This window comes from Theobroma umbraticum, unplaced genomic scaffold (assembly GCF_002168275.2).
Source record: "Theobroma umbraticum cultivar Fairchild unplaced genomic scaffold, ASM216827v3 scaffold_146.0, whole genome shotgun sequence".
NCBI classification, from domain to species: Eukaryota; Viridiplantae; Streptophyta; class Magnoliopsida; order Malvales; family Malvaceae; genus Theobroma; species Theobroma umbraticum.
Genome location: NW_018397265.1, coordinates 6,906,008 through 6,926,811, shown reverse-complemented (window position 1 = coordinate 6,926,811; position 20,804 = coordinate 6,906,008). Strand labels below are relative to the sequence as shown.

Here is a 20,804-nt window from a genome sequence, read left to right as displayed (position 1 = left end):
TTTTATATTTTTTGTCGTTCCAACTTTTCTTACACGACATTTTGTGAATATCTTTTTTTTTTTAAATCAACACCTGTGAATAAGTTTTAGTTTCATATATTTTATATTGTTAATTTTGTCTAATAAAATTACAAAATTAAATAAATGTGAACAAATGAGTTAAAATTTGAATTACAATTATTTTGATAATTTTATTAGATAAAATTAACAACCTAATCTGTTATAGATACAAAAGTAATCGGCAAAATATTTATAGGAAAAATGACAAAGAGCTTATTAGTATATGTGGACAATTATTTTTCATTATTTAGTAGAAATCTGCTAAAATTATGAAATTATGTTATTTAAATGTTATATTATATTATTATTTAGTTTTATTATTACATACTAAATCAATATTTTAATATGACAAAATATAAGGTAATATTTCCTATCAAATATATAAATAAGGTAATATAAGTATAATTCATTTATTTAGTTGTTCAATCTTTATTTATTTATTAGATTAGTATTATTTATGTTTATAATAACTTTATCAAACACTGTTTTTGTTCTCGTTATTTACTAAACATTTTTTCAATTTTAAATTTTTATAAATAAAATAAATTAATAAATTAAGAGTTTATATTTGAGGTAATATCAATGTATAATACCTCTACACAATTACTTAATCAGATCCTTTCAAAATAAATATTTTTAAAATTATGAATATTTATTTTTTAAAGTTTTTTAAATTTTTAAATTTATTAATGATCAAAATGATTGTATTTAATTCATTAATAGCATATAAAATCTTTTATATGGATGTATTAGGTTATGCTAAGGTAAAAGATTTAGATTTAACACGAAATTTTTTATATAACATTTTAATATTTAGATTATTATTTTTTATGTAAAAAAGTGAAATTTATTTATTTATTTATTTTTAATTAATATAGTATAAGAGTCCGATTTTCGGCCGACCCGATCCATGAACACAAATTTGAAATAATTGTTTTATCTAAAAATAGAGAAATTGTAAGCTTTTGAGTTACAGTTAAACGCTCACTTTCAGTCACACACTCAGTTTCAAATTTGAACGTTTGATTTGAAATGGTGCTTGGTTTGAGCCAGACTCGGAACCTTAGCTCGGAGCGGGCCAACCTGGGGCTCAACAAATCGAACCATCAGGCTTCAACAACTGCTCCTGACCTTGAGCCAGCCACCACCGACTTTTAAGAAAAGACAAAATATATATATATTATTAAATAAAAAAAATGGGGAGCAAAGCTGGCTCGGTCTTTTTGGCACCTGAGTCTGGTACATCAACCCGTGCAGAGCCACTCGCTCGAGTTGGTTTTGCCTTCTTCACTCCCACCCAGCCGAGCCAAAAGAAAATGTAAACAAAAAAGGGTTTAGATTATTTTTAGATGTATAGGAGTCCGCGTCGCAGACTCAACTCGCTCCGCGGCTCTGTAAAGTAAAAGCTGATTTGATTTTGTTCTTATAGTTACTACTATTTGTCTTTTTTTTTTTTTTTCTCTCTCTCTTTGGTTTCATCGGCTTAGATCCAAGCTTAGATCTAGCGCCGATCTCTTTTCTTTCCCTCCATTTCTTCCCTCTTTTCTCTTTTTTCTCTGCCTTAAGCTCCTCTTCTTTTGCTTCTTTCACCTCTGATCTATGCAAGTTCAAAGCGTCTAACAAAGTGAAGAAGAAGAACCCAGATTCACTTATCCAACGTTTTAGCTCTAGCCCAGACTTTTTGTGCCCAAAACAAACAAAACCCATTTCTTAAACTACCTCTAATCTCTAATTTTTTTTCAGGGTTTTGATTGTTATGTTTGGAAGTTAAATGAAGCTGGATTTCTTCTAGTGTCAGCACTGCCTATGACTTTTGGGTTAGCTGCAATTATTGATTTTGTTGGGATTACATTTCTGTAAGACTGGAAGAATTTGTGGGAAAGCTGGAAACGAAATGGAGTGGAATGCAAACAATACCTTCAAGACTTACAAAGGTGTCTTCTCACCCCTATATGTTTTTCTTTTTTTCTTTTTTTTTTGTGAGTATTTGAGCTGAATATATATTGCTTTACAGCGGTCGAACTTGTTAATGTGATTTAGGATAAAATATTGCTTTGTTCTTGTGTTTAGGTTATGTACTTAGCTCAGAATGCGCAGATTCAGTTCATTGTTTTTGGAAATAAAATTTACAAACTGGGTGTTCATTCATATCAATTACAATTACTTGTATACAATTATGGAATCTCAGTCTTCTATAAGTGTAGCATCCACGAGGGCGCCAAATATACAATTATGGAATCGCAATCTCGATTTTTGGGATTGAATAATTATACATGATATGAACCCTACAAACTGATTGTAAACTTAATCTGAGAGGTTGCAGTGGGGATTACAAAAATGTGGAGACTGATGGATTCTGTGTTTTGTTGTTTGGGGGAAGAGGGAAGTAAGATACAATTCTTAGGTTGATATATTTGTTTGCATATTCTTCTTGTGCAAGAGTGTTGAATTCCTGACTTATTGATTGGAAAAGGATGGGGTAAATGGAAATTTTGAATTATTGAAAATGATGGAAACTGTACCTTCACATATTGATCTGCGACTTGCGTGCATTATTTTAAATTTAATAGTCTTCAATTTGCTATCTGTTTATTTTACCTTGGAAGTCTTGCGAATACTGAATTCTTCATTGCTGCTTTATGTATGAATCTATGATTTTTAATCGTTGCTTTTGGAGCAGATATGGAACCCAAAGCCATGATGGATATGGCACTCATTCCAAATATTGATCCAATAGATATTGGATTGGGTTCTTCAGAAAAGGGAAGTGTTGTCCCCACATCAAAACCTAGGAAGAAGACAATGACATCAGTTTACCTCAAGTATTTTGAGACAGCTCCTGATGGGAAAACTAGGAGGTGCAAGTTTTGTGGGCAGAGTTATTCTATTGCAACCGCAACCGGTAAATCCTGTGGACATGCTTCAGTTTGCCCCTTAACTTTGGTGCTCTCTAGCTTTTTTTAAAAAAAAACTTTTGGTGCTGTCATTGAAAATCCTTTGGCACCATAATATCTATTTATAACAATGTGCTTGTAAGGAGCTTTAGGTTTCTTGTAATTAGAAATTGCTATTCTGAAAATAGAAATGGCTTCTTACCACAGTTTGAGTCAATGCATGCAGTATTTAGCAAGTTTATGCCATGTTTGAGCCTATGATAATTGGGCCACTCATTACAATTCTCTCATCCATCTAATGATCCCCCTTCTTCATGAAGGCAATTGGGAAGTCACCTTAGTAATCAGGTGGCTGTTTACCATGGTTTGAGTCAATGGATGTAGCTTTTAGAAAGCTTATGGCATGTTTGAGTCTTTGATAATATTACCACTCATTGTAATTATCTCATTCATCTGATGATCTCCCTTTATTGTGAAGGCAATTTGGGAAGGCACCTTAGTAATCGACATCCCGGATATGATAAGACAGGGGATGTTGTCACTACTAGTTCGGTGCCACAGCCCACCACCCCTGTGATCAAGAAATCTCAACCACAAGGAAGAGTGACTCAGGTTGATTATGATCATCTGAATTGGTTGCTTATTAAATGGCTCATATTAGCTTCTCTTCCTCCTTCGACCTTGGAAGAAAGGTGGTTAGCAAACTCCTTTAAATTTTTGAATCCGTCAATTCAACTATGGCCAGGTGAGAAGTACAAAGCAGTGTTCCGTGAAGTTTTCAGGAGCATGAGAGAAGATGTTAGAGTATCTTTGGAACAGGTTTCTTCCAAAGTTTCTGTCACTCTTGATTTCTGGACTTCCTATGAACAAATCTTTTATATGAGTGTCACATGTCAATGGATTGATGAAAACTGGTCCTTCCAGAAGGTGCTTCTTGAGATATGCCAGGTACCTTACCCTTGTACAGGTTCTGAAATATATAACTCCCTGGTAAAGGTTCTTAAGATGTACAATATAGAGAATAAAGTCCTCTCATGCACCCATGATAACAGTCAGAATGCTATCCATGCTTGCCATACTTTAAAGGAGGACTTGGATGGTCAGAAAGTGGGGCCGTTCTGCTATATCCCTTGTGCTGCTCATACTTTGAGTTTGATTATAGATGATGCATTAAGGACAACAAAACCTGTTATTGCCAAGGTCAGGGAATTTGTACAAGAGTTAAATGCGTGCTTAGATATGTCGGAGGATTTCATTCAATTAACAACAGCTTACCAAGAAGGTAGTTGGCAATTTCCACTTGATGCTTCAGCACGGTGGAGTGGCAATTATCAAATGCTTGATCTTGTTCACAAGGTACTTGTTTCTTTCATATAAGAACTCCTTATTAGATACAAGAAATTTGTAATCTGTTTTCCTGTCAATTCAGGTATGGATTTGGCGACTAATGATAAAATTTTAATTTAATGTTTCTAATATGAAGCAGGCTGCGAAGTCAATGGATGCTGTCGTCAGGAAGAATGAGGAGATGCTTGGTAGTAGGATGTTGCTGAATGGTGCAGAGAAGAATGTTGCCAATATTGTTCACAACTACCTGGAGCCCTTCTACAAAGTCATCAATGAGATATGTGTAAACAACCCACCTACTATTGGGATGGTTATTGTCTACATGGATCACATTTCTGATACTATTGCAACACGGCAAACACCAGATTGGCTAAAGAGTGCTGCCGAAGACATGGCCAAAAAGCTCAGAAGTTACAACAACCAGGTTTGCAACATATTCATCTACATGACGGCCATTCTTGATCCCCGAATTAAATGTGAACTCATCCCTGAGAGTCTCAACTCAGAAAACTATCTAGAGGAAGCGAGAGCCCATTTCATGAGAAATTATTATACCAGCCATTTTTCATCCATGACAAGTGGATACTCTGCTCAAGATATTGAAGATGGAGGAAGTGTTTCTTTTGCAGAGGAAATTGCTCGAAAGAAGCGAAGAGCGAGCATGAGCAATGCCACTGATGAACTCACTCAATATCTTTCCGAGTCTCCAGCTCCTACGAAAACAGATGTTTTGGAGTGGTGGAAGGTCAACAGTACACGCTACCCTCGGCTCTCTGCAATGGCTAGGGACTTCTTAGCTGTCCAAGCAACTTCAGTAAAACCTGAGGAACTATTTTGCAGTAAAGGTGATGAGATGGATAAGCAGCGTTTTTGTATGCCACATGATAGCACACAAGCTATCCTTTGTATTAAGTCATGGACTCAGGGAGGTCTCAAGTTAAAGTACAAGTCTACTGAGATTGACTATGAGAGGTTGATGGAATTGGCAGCTGCAGCAGCAGCAGATAATATCTCAGCTGGTTTTGATAAGAAACCAAAGTGAACAAAAGGAGAATCGGAAAATGATTAAGTTACTGTGATTGACTTCTACCACTAATCTAGATGACTGTCTGACTTATGTTTGTAATTTAGCTTCTCCCTCAAGAGGGAATTGAATTGTCATTATTTCTTCCTTATTGTTGTATGTATCATATGAAAATTATGTATCGAATGTACAGTTCAAAATTTTAGAATGCTAACCTGAGAAAAAGACACTGATATTATTGATGATTCTAGTACATCATATTGTCATCAAAATTTCTGCATATTGGGCAGCGTACTGAACATCAAGGCTGTCTTTCTGTTTGCTATAGTCATTACTGTTGTATGTCACCTGATGGAAATGAGAATATAATCTTAACAGAAAGGGGTTAAAAGCTATGTCATTCTCATTTTCTCATCTTTAATTGTCTCAACAGTCTTTCTCTCATGCCTTTGCAGAAAGGAAGTTCAACTGAAATTAATATTGCAATTTTAAAAGTGGAAATTAAGGATTGATAAATATAATAATGTTAAAGATGTGGATTCATCCTTTATTATTGAGGTCAAAGAACAATCATGTAGAAGAATGGCCAGAAGGTCAGAGAAAAAGGGTAAAGGTTGACAAGCTAGTGTAACAGGATCTCTCTAAAGTCGAGAATACTTGTGAATATGCAAGTTGCGTATATAGATTTGGAGACCATCCAAGCAATGAAGAGTCTGATAATGAGCTATTCGGTGAAAAAATTGTATCAAGTGAAAGAGTGTATATAAATATTTGCTGTCTCATGCTTCAAAAAAATGTTATGATTAGAATATCATGGCAGAAAGATGTAAGAAATAGACAAGTAACACAAATAGAAAAAAGAAAAATGCAAATACAGGAGGCACGATGTGAGTATCCATCTTATTTTCATTAGGAACGACATTGGAAATGCTTGAATGCATGCCCTTTGGGCAAGCATTTGCTATCCTGCTGACTTCTTGAGCTGCAGTATCATCATTGTCAACAGATCTCCTCTTTGAATCACTCGATTGGTCTGGCTTTGCCTGGGAGACTTCTGATGAAGAAAAGTCATGTTTCTGTCCAGCCATTGCAGTTTGAGACTGCAGGCCTGCCTTCATTCTTGTTCTGTGCCCAGAGACCAAAGGAGCAATTTCCCTGTCATCCAACACCCCTCCAACGAATTTTGTTAAAACTTGCTTTGCTGAAGGAACTGTTTCTACTGCATCATTGAAAGAAACCCTCCTTGCTTTTGTAAGATTTGGCGTCTCTGTAGTTTCAATAAAATCCTTCAGGACCGGAACAACTCTCTTGCTAGACATACCATCCAGTTTAGTGCTAGACATTGATGTCTTTGAAGGCACCATTGAATTTGAAAGCCTGCGTATGATGCAAGTTCTTTCCAAAGGACTTCCTATGGAGGACTTATCTGGTGATGAAACAACACTAGAACCATCTATGCTGCTTCTCCAACTTGCATTATGACCTACGCCTGAATTCTTGCTAATGCTTATGTGGCCACTTGAAGAGCTTTCAATGGTGCTGCTGTCTGTATCTTCACACTCAGTTGATGAGCTGTAAGAAGAAGTGCTGTTCATGTCAGGGTCTTGTGTAGTTATCTTGTGAGGTTTATGGTCTGAAGATTTCGGAAGTTCCTTTTGCAAGGTCTTTCTTGATGATTTTTGATGACCTTGGATTTCAGCCCTTAGGCAAGCATTGAGCCAGCGTTGGTACACCAGTTCCTCAACCATGTCAAATCTGCTCTTCTGCAATCTTTCAACTGGTTCTGAGAGGTCCCCGTTGGCATGTCTCAGTTCACTAATCTTGGCAATAGTCTTACTCTGCAGCAGCACCAGTAAAGAAGCAAACCCTTTCAGATTCAAGAAGTATGGCACTACAAAAAGCAATTCTCTGTTCTGGTAGTTTGAGCCTTAAGGTGCATAGCATTTCAAAGAATGGACTCGATGGGGGTATCGAATCATTAATGCAAACACAAGTAATTCAGAATAATTCTAAAATTCTAGTATGATTTCTCAAGCTGAAGCTATTAGCAACATTTTTATCATCCCAATTCAAGTATTTGGAGTGACATGGGAAAGAGCAGATTAGAAGCCATGTTGGACAACAGCTAATACTGAAATTTGTAGCTAGCAAAGGAACATATAAGGTCCTGTCCTGATTATCTAAAGAAAAATGAAAATTAAATGTATCCGTATTATTTATTTACCTGTGTCATGTCAGAAAGGGTAGATATTTTGGCATGAGCAGCAAATAGCTTAACTGACAATTCCCTTTTTTCTAACTCATGTTCTTTGTTTCTTCTTTTCATCTTAACCACTTCGAATTCAACAGTTTTTACAGCTTCAAGCTTCTTCTTAACCATATCATCTCAAGCAGAGGTTTCATTGGCTGTAAATCCGGACAACTGCTCCTCAAGCACCATTATCCGCCCCTTTATCTGGCTTGCATTACCATTTTCCATCCGCATTTGCTCTATCATCTTCTTTGCCTTCTCTAGCTGCTTCATGGCTAAGTTATCCTGCCTTATAATTTCTTGAAGATCCTTTATCTCAGCTTTCAGTTCATGAATTCTGAAATTGAGTTTGTCAACTTCTGCAGTTTAGTCATCTAAATTCCTCTGCAAACAACCAATGTATGACAGCTTTTCTTTTAGACTGTACAACTCAAGCAGTTTCCCTTCAAGGGTCACTCTCTTCTTCTCCAATTCCTTTATTAGATTCTGTGATTGCTCTATTTCTCTATTCCCTAACTTCCATTGTCTGTCAAGCTCAAGCACTTCACAGTTTCTTTTCTGAGTCAAATTTGGTTTCAAAACTTTTTCCACATTCTTGCTGTTGACCCCTTTAACCTCCTCCTCCTTCATGTCCTTTTCCTGCAAGAGCTTAGTTTCTTGTTAGATTTTGGCAAAAAGAGTGTTGAGAAAGGGAGAGGCATTGAAAGATATAAAAGAGGAGGGGGACTAGGAAATACTGGAATATTATCTTCTCCCATGTCCACTTGCTGGGAGCTCGAGCAATCTTTTGCTAAAACCCATGCAAATGCCAAGTAGTTAGCATAATACCAACACCACAAACAAAACTACTCACTGACCAAGCCCAAAGCTAGTCAATTAACCTGACCTGGGAGCATCAGATTTTGCTTCTTCAAACGCTTTCTGATGACAGCAAAAGGTGCAACTGAAGCTACAACCAAGATGCTGACCCGGAATATCATGTAGATTCTTCACAGTTCGTGGGCATAGACAGCAGTCAAACTCGACAAGCAACTGAACAGAGATATTTGGGTCAAGAAAACCTGACACATTGCCTGCAGTGTTTTCACCATCACAGCTATCTATTCATCACTCCTTGGGTACCTCTGAGAATGATAAATCTCATCACCAAGAAGTGGCTCATCTTTGTCCATGTGAAGAACATGAAAACAATCACTAAATCTGTAGCTACAGATGACAAATTCCCATATCAATATCCTGACAATCTGGTTTAGCAAGGTGCCAAGCTCGGTTGGAGCTTTCTTAAGCTTGCTGTAAGGAATCCAATCACATAAGCCAAATCTTGCATTTTCTATCAACCCACTTTTTCCATCCCCCGGATACTTCACTTTGATTCCAACAACTAAGATTATATATACATATAAAAATATATTTATTATACATCTTACACAATATCATACTATCAGTATATTTATTAAACAAATTGAATTAAATTTTATATGATACGATGAGGTTATTTAAACACGATTAATCTATTTAAATGAATATTATAAACCGGTTATATAAATCATATTAAACGAATTGATACGATTACATAATTAATTAAATAAATTAAATGTGTTATATGTGGATTAAACGAATTTAACTTGTATAAGATACAAATTTTATCAAGTCTTAAATGATTCGAATTTATTATTTTATTTTAAAGATACAATATTTTTTAAAAAATCTTTAAATTATTTAAAAATTAAAAAAAATCTTATTTGAATATTAGTAAATAGTTCATGAACTTTTAAATATTATACCTATTTTAACAGTCAAAATTTAAAATACTTTGAAGAATACCCTTTTTTTAAACAATATTCTTTTACCTTAACTTTTAATCATTTTTTAACCAAATTACAAAAGATAAGAATAAAATTACAAGCATTTAAAATGTGTTTATTTACAATATTTTAGTAACATATTTTGTTTACATTTTATAACACTTTCATAAATTTGATTGTATTATATAAATTTTTATGTTATAAATAAAACATAATCATAAAAATTATAAATACTAGTAAAACGGTACTTTTTAAAATTTTATTATGTGAAAAACATATTATTGAAAAAATATAATTAAAATCCGAACTTATTATAATATAATACATTAAACTTACTTTATTTATTTTATTTTTGGATCAAAATAATAATTAGTAAGATTCTTATAATATTTTTTCATTAAAAATTTTGTCATTTTTTACATAAGAATTTTTTGTAATTTTTTTCTTTGATTTACAACTTAATATAATTTTTTTTCCTAGAAAGGAAAAAAAAAGCAAAAAAAAAAATATTCTGCACTAACGACTGTAGCGTATTGACAGATTTAAAAAAGTTTACTTTTTTAGCGAATAAATTGTTATCTTCTTCTTCAATCTGTCTCTCTCTTTCTATCCTGTGTATAATAGTTTGGCATGAATTGGAAACCCTAGCATTTGATTTTTGTCACTTGTTTTTAAGTTTTACAAGAAGAAATCAGCAATTTCGAGCGAACAGCAACATTCCATGGACGCGCGACGCGTCACACGCGCGGTCCCCAGGGTACGCCAAGTAGGCTTCTTCACCCCGAACGCGCCGCCGGAGCAACCGGGACCTGTTCGGTCTCAATCAGGTCCTCCAAACTCCAGTTCGCCTCCACTCTCCGGTTCTCCCGCCAGCAACTCGCTCTCTCCAGTCATGATCCCGCCACCGCGTCACCTCTCAGACAACGTCGGAGCGCGCACCGCCGCGGTGCCGGTTCCCGGACGAGCTAACGCTGGAGACCATGCGACTGTCGGAAGCTACAACCCGTCGGATTCGGTGCTGGGGTTGGAGTCGCCGCCGCCGACTCGGATTGGCGACGGAGAGTTCTCGGAGGAAACGGAATCGTCGTTGGGATGGTACCGTAGGAACAATCCCGCGAAATTTGCGTCGAGTTTTCCAGGAGGAGGTTTCGATTTGTCTCCGGTGAAGCAACCAGAAAGTGTCTCCGGAGTAGAAGCTAAAAATCAACCGCCTGGTAATAATGTTTTTTTTAAAAAAAATATATCTGAAATAAATGAGGTTTCTTAAAGGAAAATTGCCTCGCAGAAGAAAGTAAAGTGCAAAAGGGACAAGCATCAAGTTCAAAGCCTTCAAAACCGAAAACAACGAAAGCTGAGAGACGTGCCTTGCAGGAGTCTCAACGGGCTGCGAAAGTTGCTTCTAAAGGTTCAAAATGGTCTTTTTCTTTATTTTCAGTGACTATGTCAAACTGTTAAGTATTGCTATTTGAATTGAATTGATTATGGAGAATGTGTGCAAATGTGTCCAAACATGCATTTTTCCTTGTGTCTAAAGTGGAAGATATGATTTGAAGTGCTTAACTGGTTTGGGTCTCATCTCGTCCCAAAAGAGGTTAGTTTAACATAGTAGGAATTTTTTGCAAATGTAATGGATGGAATTCAGTTACACTAGAGAGGAAGATTGGGAAATTGAAAAGAGGCTAAAGGAATGTAGTCGGAATATATGTAAAGAAGCATGTAGCTCGATGACAATATGTGAGGTGTCATGACTAGCATACAATTATGAAATAATATAAATTATTAATCTATCGATGATTATGTTTTAAATTAAAAATTCCATTTCATTATTATAGAAAACAAATATAGATAATTTTCGTTAGTACATGTTGCAATCAGTTTCAAGGTTTCTGCTTTCCTTAAATTAATCAGTTCTGAATCTGATTGAAAGAGAAATACCTAACATGGAGTGAGTTCTTTATCAAACCCATGCTTGACTTGTTTTCCAATCTAATGAGTGAAGCTTGAATAGTTTGCAAGCAGCTCAGCTAGTTTCTAGTTTCCACCTCTATAATATTGAAATCATTGAATAGCTTATTGAAGTCTGTTAGCATTTCCTTATTTGTTCAGATTTGTTCTTTTACTCCTCTAAAAACATAGGCAATGGTGTTTTGGATTTTGATGAAACATTACTTCTGTTAGACATTTATTATTTATAGTTGTTCTGACCAATTTAAATCGGTTTTTTAGCACTTAATTCTTTAGCTTTTTCCTTAGTATTAAGCAGCTTTTAATTTTATTTTTATAGCTGAAGCAAATAAATCTGGTGGAGGAGCAGCTTCTTCTAAAACTGCAAAGCAGCCATCACAGAAGAAAGATGGTCCTCCAGTTGCATCTTCGATTGCAACTTCTGAAAGAATTGGAGTTGATCGTCCAGCAGAGAAAGAGAGGAAGAAAGATGTTCCTCCTCCGCGTATGCAATTTGATGATGAGAGTCGTGTGGGAAAGGCTAAAAGACGATCTGTCTTGAATCAACCTGAAGCTAGAAATAGAGTCGAACTATTTCGCCATCTGCTTCCACACATAAATGGAACTCAGCTTCCTTATTTGGAGTCTAAATTTTTTGAACTTCATGATAAGCATCCTGCTGTTTACAAGGTACTCTCTTTAGTAGTTTGTTGTGGTTAGTTAATAGTTGAGCTTATTATTGCTATTTCAACTACTGAAATGAAACATAGGTATTCAACTTCTTCTTATCTGAGTGTTGTCACCTACGCTGACACTGGAAAGTAAAGGAAATGAATGAGCCAGTCATAGATTAGTTGTTTGTGCAATTTAACTTTAAATTTCTCTAACGCTGTATTTTACCTTCTATGGCCACGAAATTCCCTTTCTCTGTTGGCTTGATACATGTTGGTGAATGGCATAATACTGGTTCATCACTAAGTAACTCCTTTAAAGTTCGTTGAGAAAAAAGGAAAAATTACAGAGGGGGTAAATTGGCACAAAGTAAATATCCAGTAGAATGATAACTCAAATATGCAAATCCATTGTTGAGAATGCTACATAAACTTCTTCTTTCTTTTTTTTTTTTAAATTCTTGCTCAGCTTCGTGAACTTATTCTTATCCTTCTTGCGATTTTTCTCAAATCTTTAAAGATTTTTATTAACACAAATTCTGTTAAATTTTGGCCCACTAGTTGGTGTGAGGATATACTGTAGGAAAAGGAATCAGAATGTGGGCACATGGTATTTTTTGCATATATTGACTGTGATGGTGGATGAATTACTTTCATGTCTACTTATTTTGAAAAGTAGATAAAACAAGTTCCTTACCATGATGTCTTATATGAAATTATCAGGTTGGATTGCAGTATTTGACTGGAGATTTATCTGGAGGTAATGCTCGTTGTATCGCAATGCTGCAGGCATTTCAGGAAGCCATTAGGGACTATTCCACACCACCGGAAAAAACCCTCATTAGAGATTTAACTTCCAAAATTGGTAGTTTTGTTTCTTTCTTGATTGAATGCCGCCCACTTTCTATGAGCATGGGAAATGCAATCAGGTTTCTGAAGAGTCGCATTGCCAAGTTACCACCAACTCTCTCTGAATCAGAAGCAAAGGCGGCCCTTTGTTCTGACATTGATCGTTTCATAAATGAGAAGATAGTGCTTGCTGATAAGGTGATAGTTAGACATGCTGCTACAAAGATCAGAGATGGCGATGTTCTTCTGACATATGGATCATCGTGCGTTGTTGAAATGATTCTGCTCTATGCCCATGAGCTTGGGAAACAGTTCCGTGTTGTTGTGGTAGACTCACGTCCCATGCTTGAAGGCCAAAAGCTACTTCGTAGGCTGGTAGCAAAGGGCCTGAGTTGTACATATACTCATATAAATGCTATTTCTTACATTATGCATGAAGTCACACAAGTTCTTCTTGGGGCTTCCTCAATATTGTCTAATGGGACTATATATTCGAGGGTTGGGACTGCATCCGTTGCTATGGTTGCTTATGCATATCGTGTTCCAGTTTTGATCTGTTGTGAAGCATATAAATTTCATGAAAGGGTGCAGCTTGATTCAATCTGCTTTAATGAGCTAGGTATGTTGGTGTTATACAAGTCAATCTGTTCCCCCACTTTCTTTTTATCTCCCAGAAGAATCTCTCTCTCTCTCTCTCTCTCTCTCTCTCTCTCTCTACACACACACACACACACACACATATAAAGTTTGGACACTGGAATTGCAATTCCTCCTGACAGGGGAGTTGTCGTTTCATATCGTTTTCTCTAGTTATTTCACCTTCTCTTCTGAAGTAGACAACTTGAGCCTTCTGGAATATCTTGCAGGTGACCCGGATGCCATAGCGAAGGTCCCTGGAAGAGTTGATGTGAATTATTTGGATAATTTGACTGATAAACAGAACGAAAACCTCACACTTCTTAATTTAAAGTAAGCTTTTCGAAAGCTCATGTCTAAAGAAAGAAAAGATTTGTTTTTAATGATCTCTAAATGATTCTGAGCTCTCTTACCTTACTGTGATTTCCCAACAGATATGATGCTACTCCTTCAGATTATATCTCTATGATTGTCACAGATTATGGCATGGTGAGTGATTCTGGTATATTTTTCCCCTTCTTTACTCAGGATTTTGTGAATCCAAGGATACCTAAGTCCTATACATTTGGTCGGTGTTTATTTTTTCCACTTTGTTTGTCAGTCACTCTTCTCTTCCTTGGTAGGGTTAAACGCATTAGTCGATTTTAACTCATCTATTGTTTGGTCTGCAGATCCCTCCCACGAGTGTGCCTGTCATAGTGCGCGAGTATCGGAAGGAGTACTTGTTGATATAGAGTTACAACATTTTTGGATAAAAAGGAAAGCTCTCCTCATTGATTCATAAAAGGAATCCATTTTTGGGGGACGATGGATCCATGTTTTAGGCTTTTTTATCACTTACTTCATTACCCTTTCTGATTCATTCTTTACATCAAAATCATAATTTTATGCCACGTCAAATTGACTCGAATCCTGGAAAGACATTAGTTCTGGTAAATAGAACAAGTTTTCGTGTTTTCTTGTATTGGATGCTGATAACTTTCCCTGTACATGCATGTTTGATTTGCAAGTTACACCAATGATAGCCTAAGAGTTTGGAGTTTCTCTTTGCCTTGGATTCGTAACCTGGAGTTGAGAACTCACCTTTAGTTTCCGTTCAGCTAATGTTGTGGAAAACCTCAGGCTCTTTTTAAAGTTATCCAGGCCCTGAAATGTTGTCTCAGACCAGATGACTAATAGGGTTTAGGTACATGCTTATGTCTTACATTATTACTTTACTGTCCCCTCGACAGGTTGACTTGTCTGATCGTGCAGTGTTTTCGTTTATAAATTGCAAACATCTGTACTAATAACCTAAAGTCAGATTTCGTAACATTTAAAACTTATTAAATAGTAAAATAAATATTTCAACTCTGATATTGTGCTTGCAGAAATTCAGATTATGAACTGAATAAACTAAAATCTAATTGTAGAGCTCAGCTGAAGGGAAAATCTCTGTACTTAAAAGTTGCAATGTGTCAATTTTGTGTAGAATCTGAAAATGACAAAAGGGCTTTCCAAATTTAGAGCTAAACCCAACATTTTTCTGAACTAAAAGTAGCTAATTGAGTTACTCAAAGAAGCCATCAAAATCTACCCAAAAGACAGAAAAAGTCAGTGTCCTGGCACCCCCATGCCTAGGACAGCAAGAACTCCGTGCCTTCTCCACGTGTGTTCCTTGCACGTTTCCAGAACCTAAACCTCCGCACACCTGTCATCAAAGCCTAACGTTTCTCTTCCCCTTTCTACACTTTTAACCCATTCCACTCTTTCTTTCTCAAGCCTTCCTCTTCCCCCCTAATTCACCCTCTGAGCTCTCAACCATGGCTGAGCACAATCCTAGCCACCAGAGAGCTGCACCAAGACCCAACCCCACCGCCAGTGCTGCGTCCACTTTTTTACGAAAATTCCAAGCTCATGCACCCAACTCCGCTCAACTCCTCGGTTTCTTGACCCTCTTTGTTTCTGCTTCAATTCTGCTAACTCTCACTGGCCTCACCGTCACTGCTGCCATCCTTGGCCTGGTCTTTTTTATGCCATTGATCGTCATTTCTAGCCCCATATGGATCCCGGTAGGCACCGTGCTGTTTGTGACGGTAGCCGCGTTCTTGACAGCATGCGGGTTCGGATTGGTGGTGATGGCGGGGTTGTCGTGGATGTACCGCTACTTCAGAGGCATGCACCCACCGGGGTCTGACAGGGTCGACTATGCACGGAGCCGGATTTATGACACGGCCAGCCATGTGAAGGACTATGCTATGGAATATGGTGGTTACTTGCAAAGCAAGGCAAAGGATGCTGCTCCTGGTGCATGAGCAAATGGATCCAACCGGTTCGGATCTTGGGTTGATCCGGTCTCAGCTACCGGCTTTTCCGTTTTTTTTTCTTCCTTTATCCAATTTGTGATGATGGTAATTTGGTTGTTTGAACCAAAAAAAAGGTTTTTTTTTTGTTTTAAATCGAAATTTTACTTATCGATTATATGCTTTTCATTTGCATGAAATCATATCGAGATTTAAATGAGAAGTTCTTGTTTATTCGAGAAATTAATTTAGGGCATTTAAATAAATTGTAAAACTTTGGTTAATTAAAGTTTTGATTAAAGGCAATCAACGATGTAATTATTTGTGAATTAATTCATAACCAATCACCATTTCAACAAATTAATGTTATTATATTTTAATCTTTTTGTTTAGGTAGCGTTTGGTATTTTATAATATAATGTGATTGCAGGTAATGTGATTGCAAGTAATGTCATTTTAGGGAAAATAACATTACAGTGTTTGATATACAAGCAAAATAATGATTAAAATGCAGAGAAGATAACATTGCAGTGTTTGGTTTATAAGTAATTTGTTGAAAATGTAATGTTAATTTTCAAAATTACTTTTAGTTATTAAAATATAAATTTAATATATTTATATTTTTTATTATTAATTTTTATATAATATCATCTATTAAATATATTTTTAATGTCATATATTTTATTTTTATTTATTATTATAATTTTCTATATTTTATTTTTATTTCTTTAATATAATTTTTTATATTATATATTTTATTTTAATTTATTTTACTTATGTTATATAAATTTTAATATTTTAATTTTAATTTTTAATTTTAATTTTTAATTTTATATTATATATTTTATTTTAATATTTTTTATTTTAATTATAACATTATAAAATATTTTTAATGAGGTAATAAAGTTGAAGGGTAAAAATATCTTTAAAACATTGCAGGGTGTAATGTAATATGATTGCATTGATTTTAAACTGCAATCACATTACATCCTTTGGCTGTAATATGATTGCATTGTAATCTTACATTGCAAACACTGTAATATAATTTAATTAGACACATTCCAAGAAAAGTGCTCTCACTTCCCTTATACCAAACGTCACCTTAGTATAAAAGAAAAAAATCTTACCTTTTTTTTAAAAAAATAAATTATTTAATAATTAAATGCTGAAAGTAGTCCTTTATTTTTAATTAAATAAAGTATTCATTTTATAAAGTAAATACAGTATAGCACCAATTATTTAATTGCTTATTTGTGATTACCCATGCAATATCTTTATGTGTAGATTTGCAAGCATTGGTGACCTTGTTCCCAATTTTATCTTTGGATTATAAAGACAATTTTTATTCCTAGATTATAATTTGGTTTATTTATTTATTTTATGTTTATTTTGTTAGATATAGTAATAATTATTTCATATTTGCCTATTATTACTATTTTAATTTAATATTAATCAAAATAATAAGATATAATAATGTTTAAATAAATTTTAATTTCTTATCATGTTTAATTAATTAAATAAGTTTTTATTATTAACAATTGATTAATTATTATTAATAAAATTATTACTTATTATTTTATGTTCGTATAATTTTGTTGTGATATGATATTATGGTAGTTAACATATAAATAATATTTTTATTAAATTAATTATTAGTTATAAAAATTTATTTAATTTAAAATAAAATTATAAAAATTTATTTTATCTAAAGTAAAAATATAAATATTTTATTAAATATTATAACAATATAAAAAATTATTTAAATTTTTATAAATAATTTATGAATTTTTAAATGTTATGTCTAAACAATAATTAAAAAATAACCAGCGCTCATACTGATATCTATAAAGCTGTGTACAGGTCTGGCTGGGGTGTGGTCCAGTCGGGTCAGACTAGGCCCCCTTTGAGACCGTTTTGTCTGGTTGATATCTTTAGAGGTGTTTATATGCCTGGGCTGGCCTTGGTGTGGGATTAGGTAAGTTGAAACCGCTTGGTCTGACTGGTCTAATTATTACAGAGGTGTTTATAGGTCTGGTTCTAGGCTCGGTTGATACCGTCTGATCTAGTTGGGTGGTCCAGTCAAATCGAAAAGGCAAAGTCAACTCTTAAGAGAAGAGAACAAAATTCCAAGTCAATAAAAATGGCAATGTTTTGTGAATAAATAAGAGATTATGAATGAATTAATTATTAATTATTTATTTATTTAAATATAAATATTTTATAATAATCAAGGTTGATTGATATTAAATTTTTATTATATTAATAAATATCATGATACTTAAAATTTGTTGTTATAAATTTAAATAATAGTATCGTATTTTATTTACATATATTTTAATTTACTAATATTAATTATATTAATTATGTAAATATATCATAATTTGTATAAATTTTAATAGTGTTATGTAATGTAAATTTTTTTATACATTTAATGAATGTGTTAATCATGTCATATCGTGTTATATATTTATTAAATATAATTATATTTATTTATATAATTATTAATATTTTATATTTATGTAACAGTGATTAAAATGTAAATACAAAAATTATTGAGTTTATTGATAACTAACTTTGCCCGAACCCGTAGTTAGTATACCCATGTCATTTGGATTCTTTAATGTACTACTCATGATTTATGAATTAATTTTAAAAATTGGAAACAATTACCAAAAGATATGAAATTGACAGGGTTGTTATTCCTTTAGAGTCTAGTCAAATCGAGAAGGTAAAGTCAATTCTTAAGAGAAGAGAACAAATGTCCACCAGACACAAGGAAGTCAAAAGATGCAGCTTCCTCTTCACACGGTTCATGAATGGACAATAAATATATTAATTCATCAATATTAATCCAAACATTACCTCTCTTCTTAATCAATAAATTTAATCTAAATTTGGTCCAAATTGATAAAAAAAAAATGGAACCCATAAGCTTGATTTTGTGTGTGTATTTTTTTTAAAATTGGGAAATAAAATTTTAATTTCAAAATTTTATTTAAAGTATAAAAATATATAATTATACCCACACAAATTATCAATTAGCAAAGTAAGAAGTCTATTTCGTTCATAGGAAGTATTTTGAAAATAAAATTTTGAATACACTAAGATTATGCGAGGGAGTATATATTTTAAAATCGTCGATAAATGTTGAAGATGCCATAATTGTATTAGCGAAAAATAAATAAATATGTATATGCGGCTATACTATCTAATAACAAGATAACCACAATTTTGACATAATGAAAAAAAAATGATTTCAAGATTCTTATTTCAATTATATTTTTGTAAAGATGAAAGTTGACATCTTTTACTCTATATATATATCTTAAATTATTTAAAAATATTTAAATAAGTTTTGATTTTTTTATTTTTTAATTAAGTCACTTTATTTTTATTTTGAGTCAAATAAGTTTTTATAACTAATAATTGAGTAATTGTAATTAATCAAAAATTTATTTATAATTTAATATCTATAAGGTATAATCATGACGTTGATATCGATAGTGAAAAATGTCGCATGGTCAGTTGTTATGTTAAATTAATATATCCTATCATCATTAAATATAATATGTTAACATATCGTATCATCATCAATTATTATAGGTTAGCGTGTTAAATCAACACTATACTGTAAAAAATAATAAATGATATTTTAATGAAATTAATCATTAGTTGTAAGAGTTTATTTGATTTAAAATAAAAATATAAAGACTTATTTGATTCAAAACAAAAATAGAAATATTTTATTGAATATAATAAAAGTATAATGGCTTATTTGAATTTTTTTGAAAAATTTAAAAGCTTGTTTGGATATTATGTCAAAAAAATTGATTAAACTTGGACCTTAATTATATCATTGCAATGAACAACAATAACATGAAAAGTCAAGCCATAATTTAACTATTTTGGTACAACATCAAAAACATTTTCCATGGAAAATGATCTTGTCATGTTTTAATTATTTATTATTTATGTTTTTGTAATTGGTATAATAAACAAGTAAAAAAAAAGTCATGACTATTTTCTCATCCCTGACATTACTAGAAATTTATTCTAAGAATTTGTTCAAAATGTACAAAAAAATCAAATATATTCATGTTATAGACCTTTTCAAATTTCAACTATATGATATGATATGATATATATATATATATATATAGTAAGGCATGATGCTATAAACCTTAAGTCTCAAGTAAAAGACATATTCTCAGTGCTGATGTGCTAAAGAGTCATAGTTGAGAAATTTCAATTAATTTGATCAATTTTGGAAGTTTGAAGATTTTCTCTATGTTGAATTGTTCAACTATTAAGTAGTTTGAAAAGCTTACAAGTATACTAGTTGGTACCAATTATTCATTCATACTTAAATTATATCCAATTCCCACTTAAGTTAAAAAAACCAAACTATATCAAATCTAACCTAGCTATAATGCATAATGTTATTAGTTCACCTGTAAATTTTAAAATTGAACTGGATCGATGATTAAAACAGTGGTCTACCCATCGGATTGGTTTAATTTTTTTGTTAGATCAAGTAAATAATTCGATTAAAAGTCACGGGTTTTTTTCATTGTTTTTACATTAACTTTATATTAACTTAGATGATTTGATCAGATTTTACTCATTTAAAAAAAAAATATTACATTAGAGCCACTTAAATGTCATTTATAAGTTTTAAGCCTTGATATCAATTATAATCATCACATGATCAAGCATTATGTTAGTATATATTTTCTATAATAGTCTATTTAATTTATATAAATATATATAAAAATAAAAAATTAAATATGTGAACCAATCATCGATCCAATAGTCGAACCGTTTAACCCAATGACCCAATACATTCATTTAAGACACGGTTTTATTATAAGAGTCGAAATTCGAACTTCACATTCACACCCCAATTCTGGATAAAAACTAAAAAATTTTAATAAAATATTTATTTAATGTATCTTAACATATAATTTAATAATAAATATGTATCTCGTTAAATAGATTGAGTTCAATTTTTTTTAATGATAAATTGATCAAGGCCAAATAT

The 20,804-nt window shown here is 33.1% G+C and overlaps 3 protein-coding genes and 1 pseudogene across 5 annotated transcripts; 3 read left to right on the top strand and 1 right to left on the bottom strand.

Annotated features, from left to right (window-relative positions):
• Positions 1 to 1,320: 1,320 nt before the first annotated feature.
• LOC110422818 (BED zinc finger and hAT dimerization domain-containing protein) lies at positions 1,321 to 5,578 on the top strand. 2 transcript variants are annotated; one of them, XM_021436832.2, is made up of 4 exons: positions 1,321 to 1,994; positions 2,741 to 2,962; positions 3,433 to 4,310; positions 4,438 to 5,578. In XM_021436832.2, exons 1-4 carry the CDS (start codon positions 1,955 to 1,957, stop codon positions 5,341 to 5,343), a joined length of 2,046 nt encoding a protein of 681 aa, XP_021292507.1. In that variant the 5' UTR covers positions 1,321 to 1,954; the 3' UTR covers positions 5,344 to 5,578. The 2 variants fall into 2 exon arrangements, with proteins under 2 accessions (XP_021292507.1, XP_021292508.1); XM_021436833.2 differs by having other exon boundaries at positions 1,327 to 1,994; positions 4,441 to 5,578.
• Positions 5,579 to 6,128: 550 nt separating this feature from the next.
• LOC110422759 (protein CHUP1, chloroplastic-like) lies at positions 6,129 to 8,359 on the bottom strand (annotated as a pseudogene). Its single transcript, XR_016351640.1, has 3 exons — positions 8,314 to 8,359; positions 7,550 to 8,215; positions 6,129 to 7,163 (listed from the first exon to the last, which is right to left on the bottom strand). The product of XR_016351640.1 is annotated as a protein CHUP1, chloroplastic-like (transcript).
• Positions 8,360 to 9,960: 1,601 nt separating this feature from the next.
• Positions 9,961 to 14,531, top strand: LOC110422510 (NagB/RpiA/CoA transferase-like superfamily protein). The gene is made up of 7 exons (XM_021436457.2): positions 9,961 to 10,595; positions 10,667 to 10,786; positions 11,666 to 12,015; positions 12,720 to 13,464; positions 13,712 to 13,814; positions 13,916 to 13,970; positions 14,153 to 14,531. The coding sequence occupies exons 1-7, from the start codon at positions 10,103 to 10,105 to the stop codon at positions 14,213 to 14,215; spliced, it is 1,929 nt and encodes a 642-aa protein (XP_021292132.1). The 5' UTR covers positions 9,961 to 10,102; the 3' UTR covers positions 14,216 to 14,531.
• Positions 14,532 to 15,182: 651 nt separating this feature from the next.
• Positions 15,183 to 16,068, top strand: LOC110422730 (Oleosin family protein). The gene has a single exon (XM_021436744.1). It carries the CDS (start codon positions 15,284 to 15,286, stop codon positions 15,773 to 15,775), a length of 492 nt encoding a protein of 163 aa, XP_021292419.1. The 5' UTR covers positions 15,183 to 15,283; the 3' UTR covers positions 15,776 to 16,068.
• The last annotated feature ends 4,736 nt before the right edge of the window (positions 16,069 to 20,804 follow it).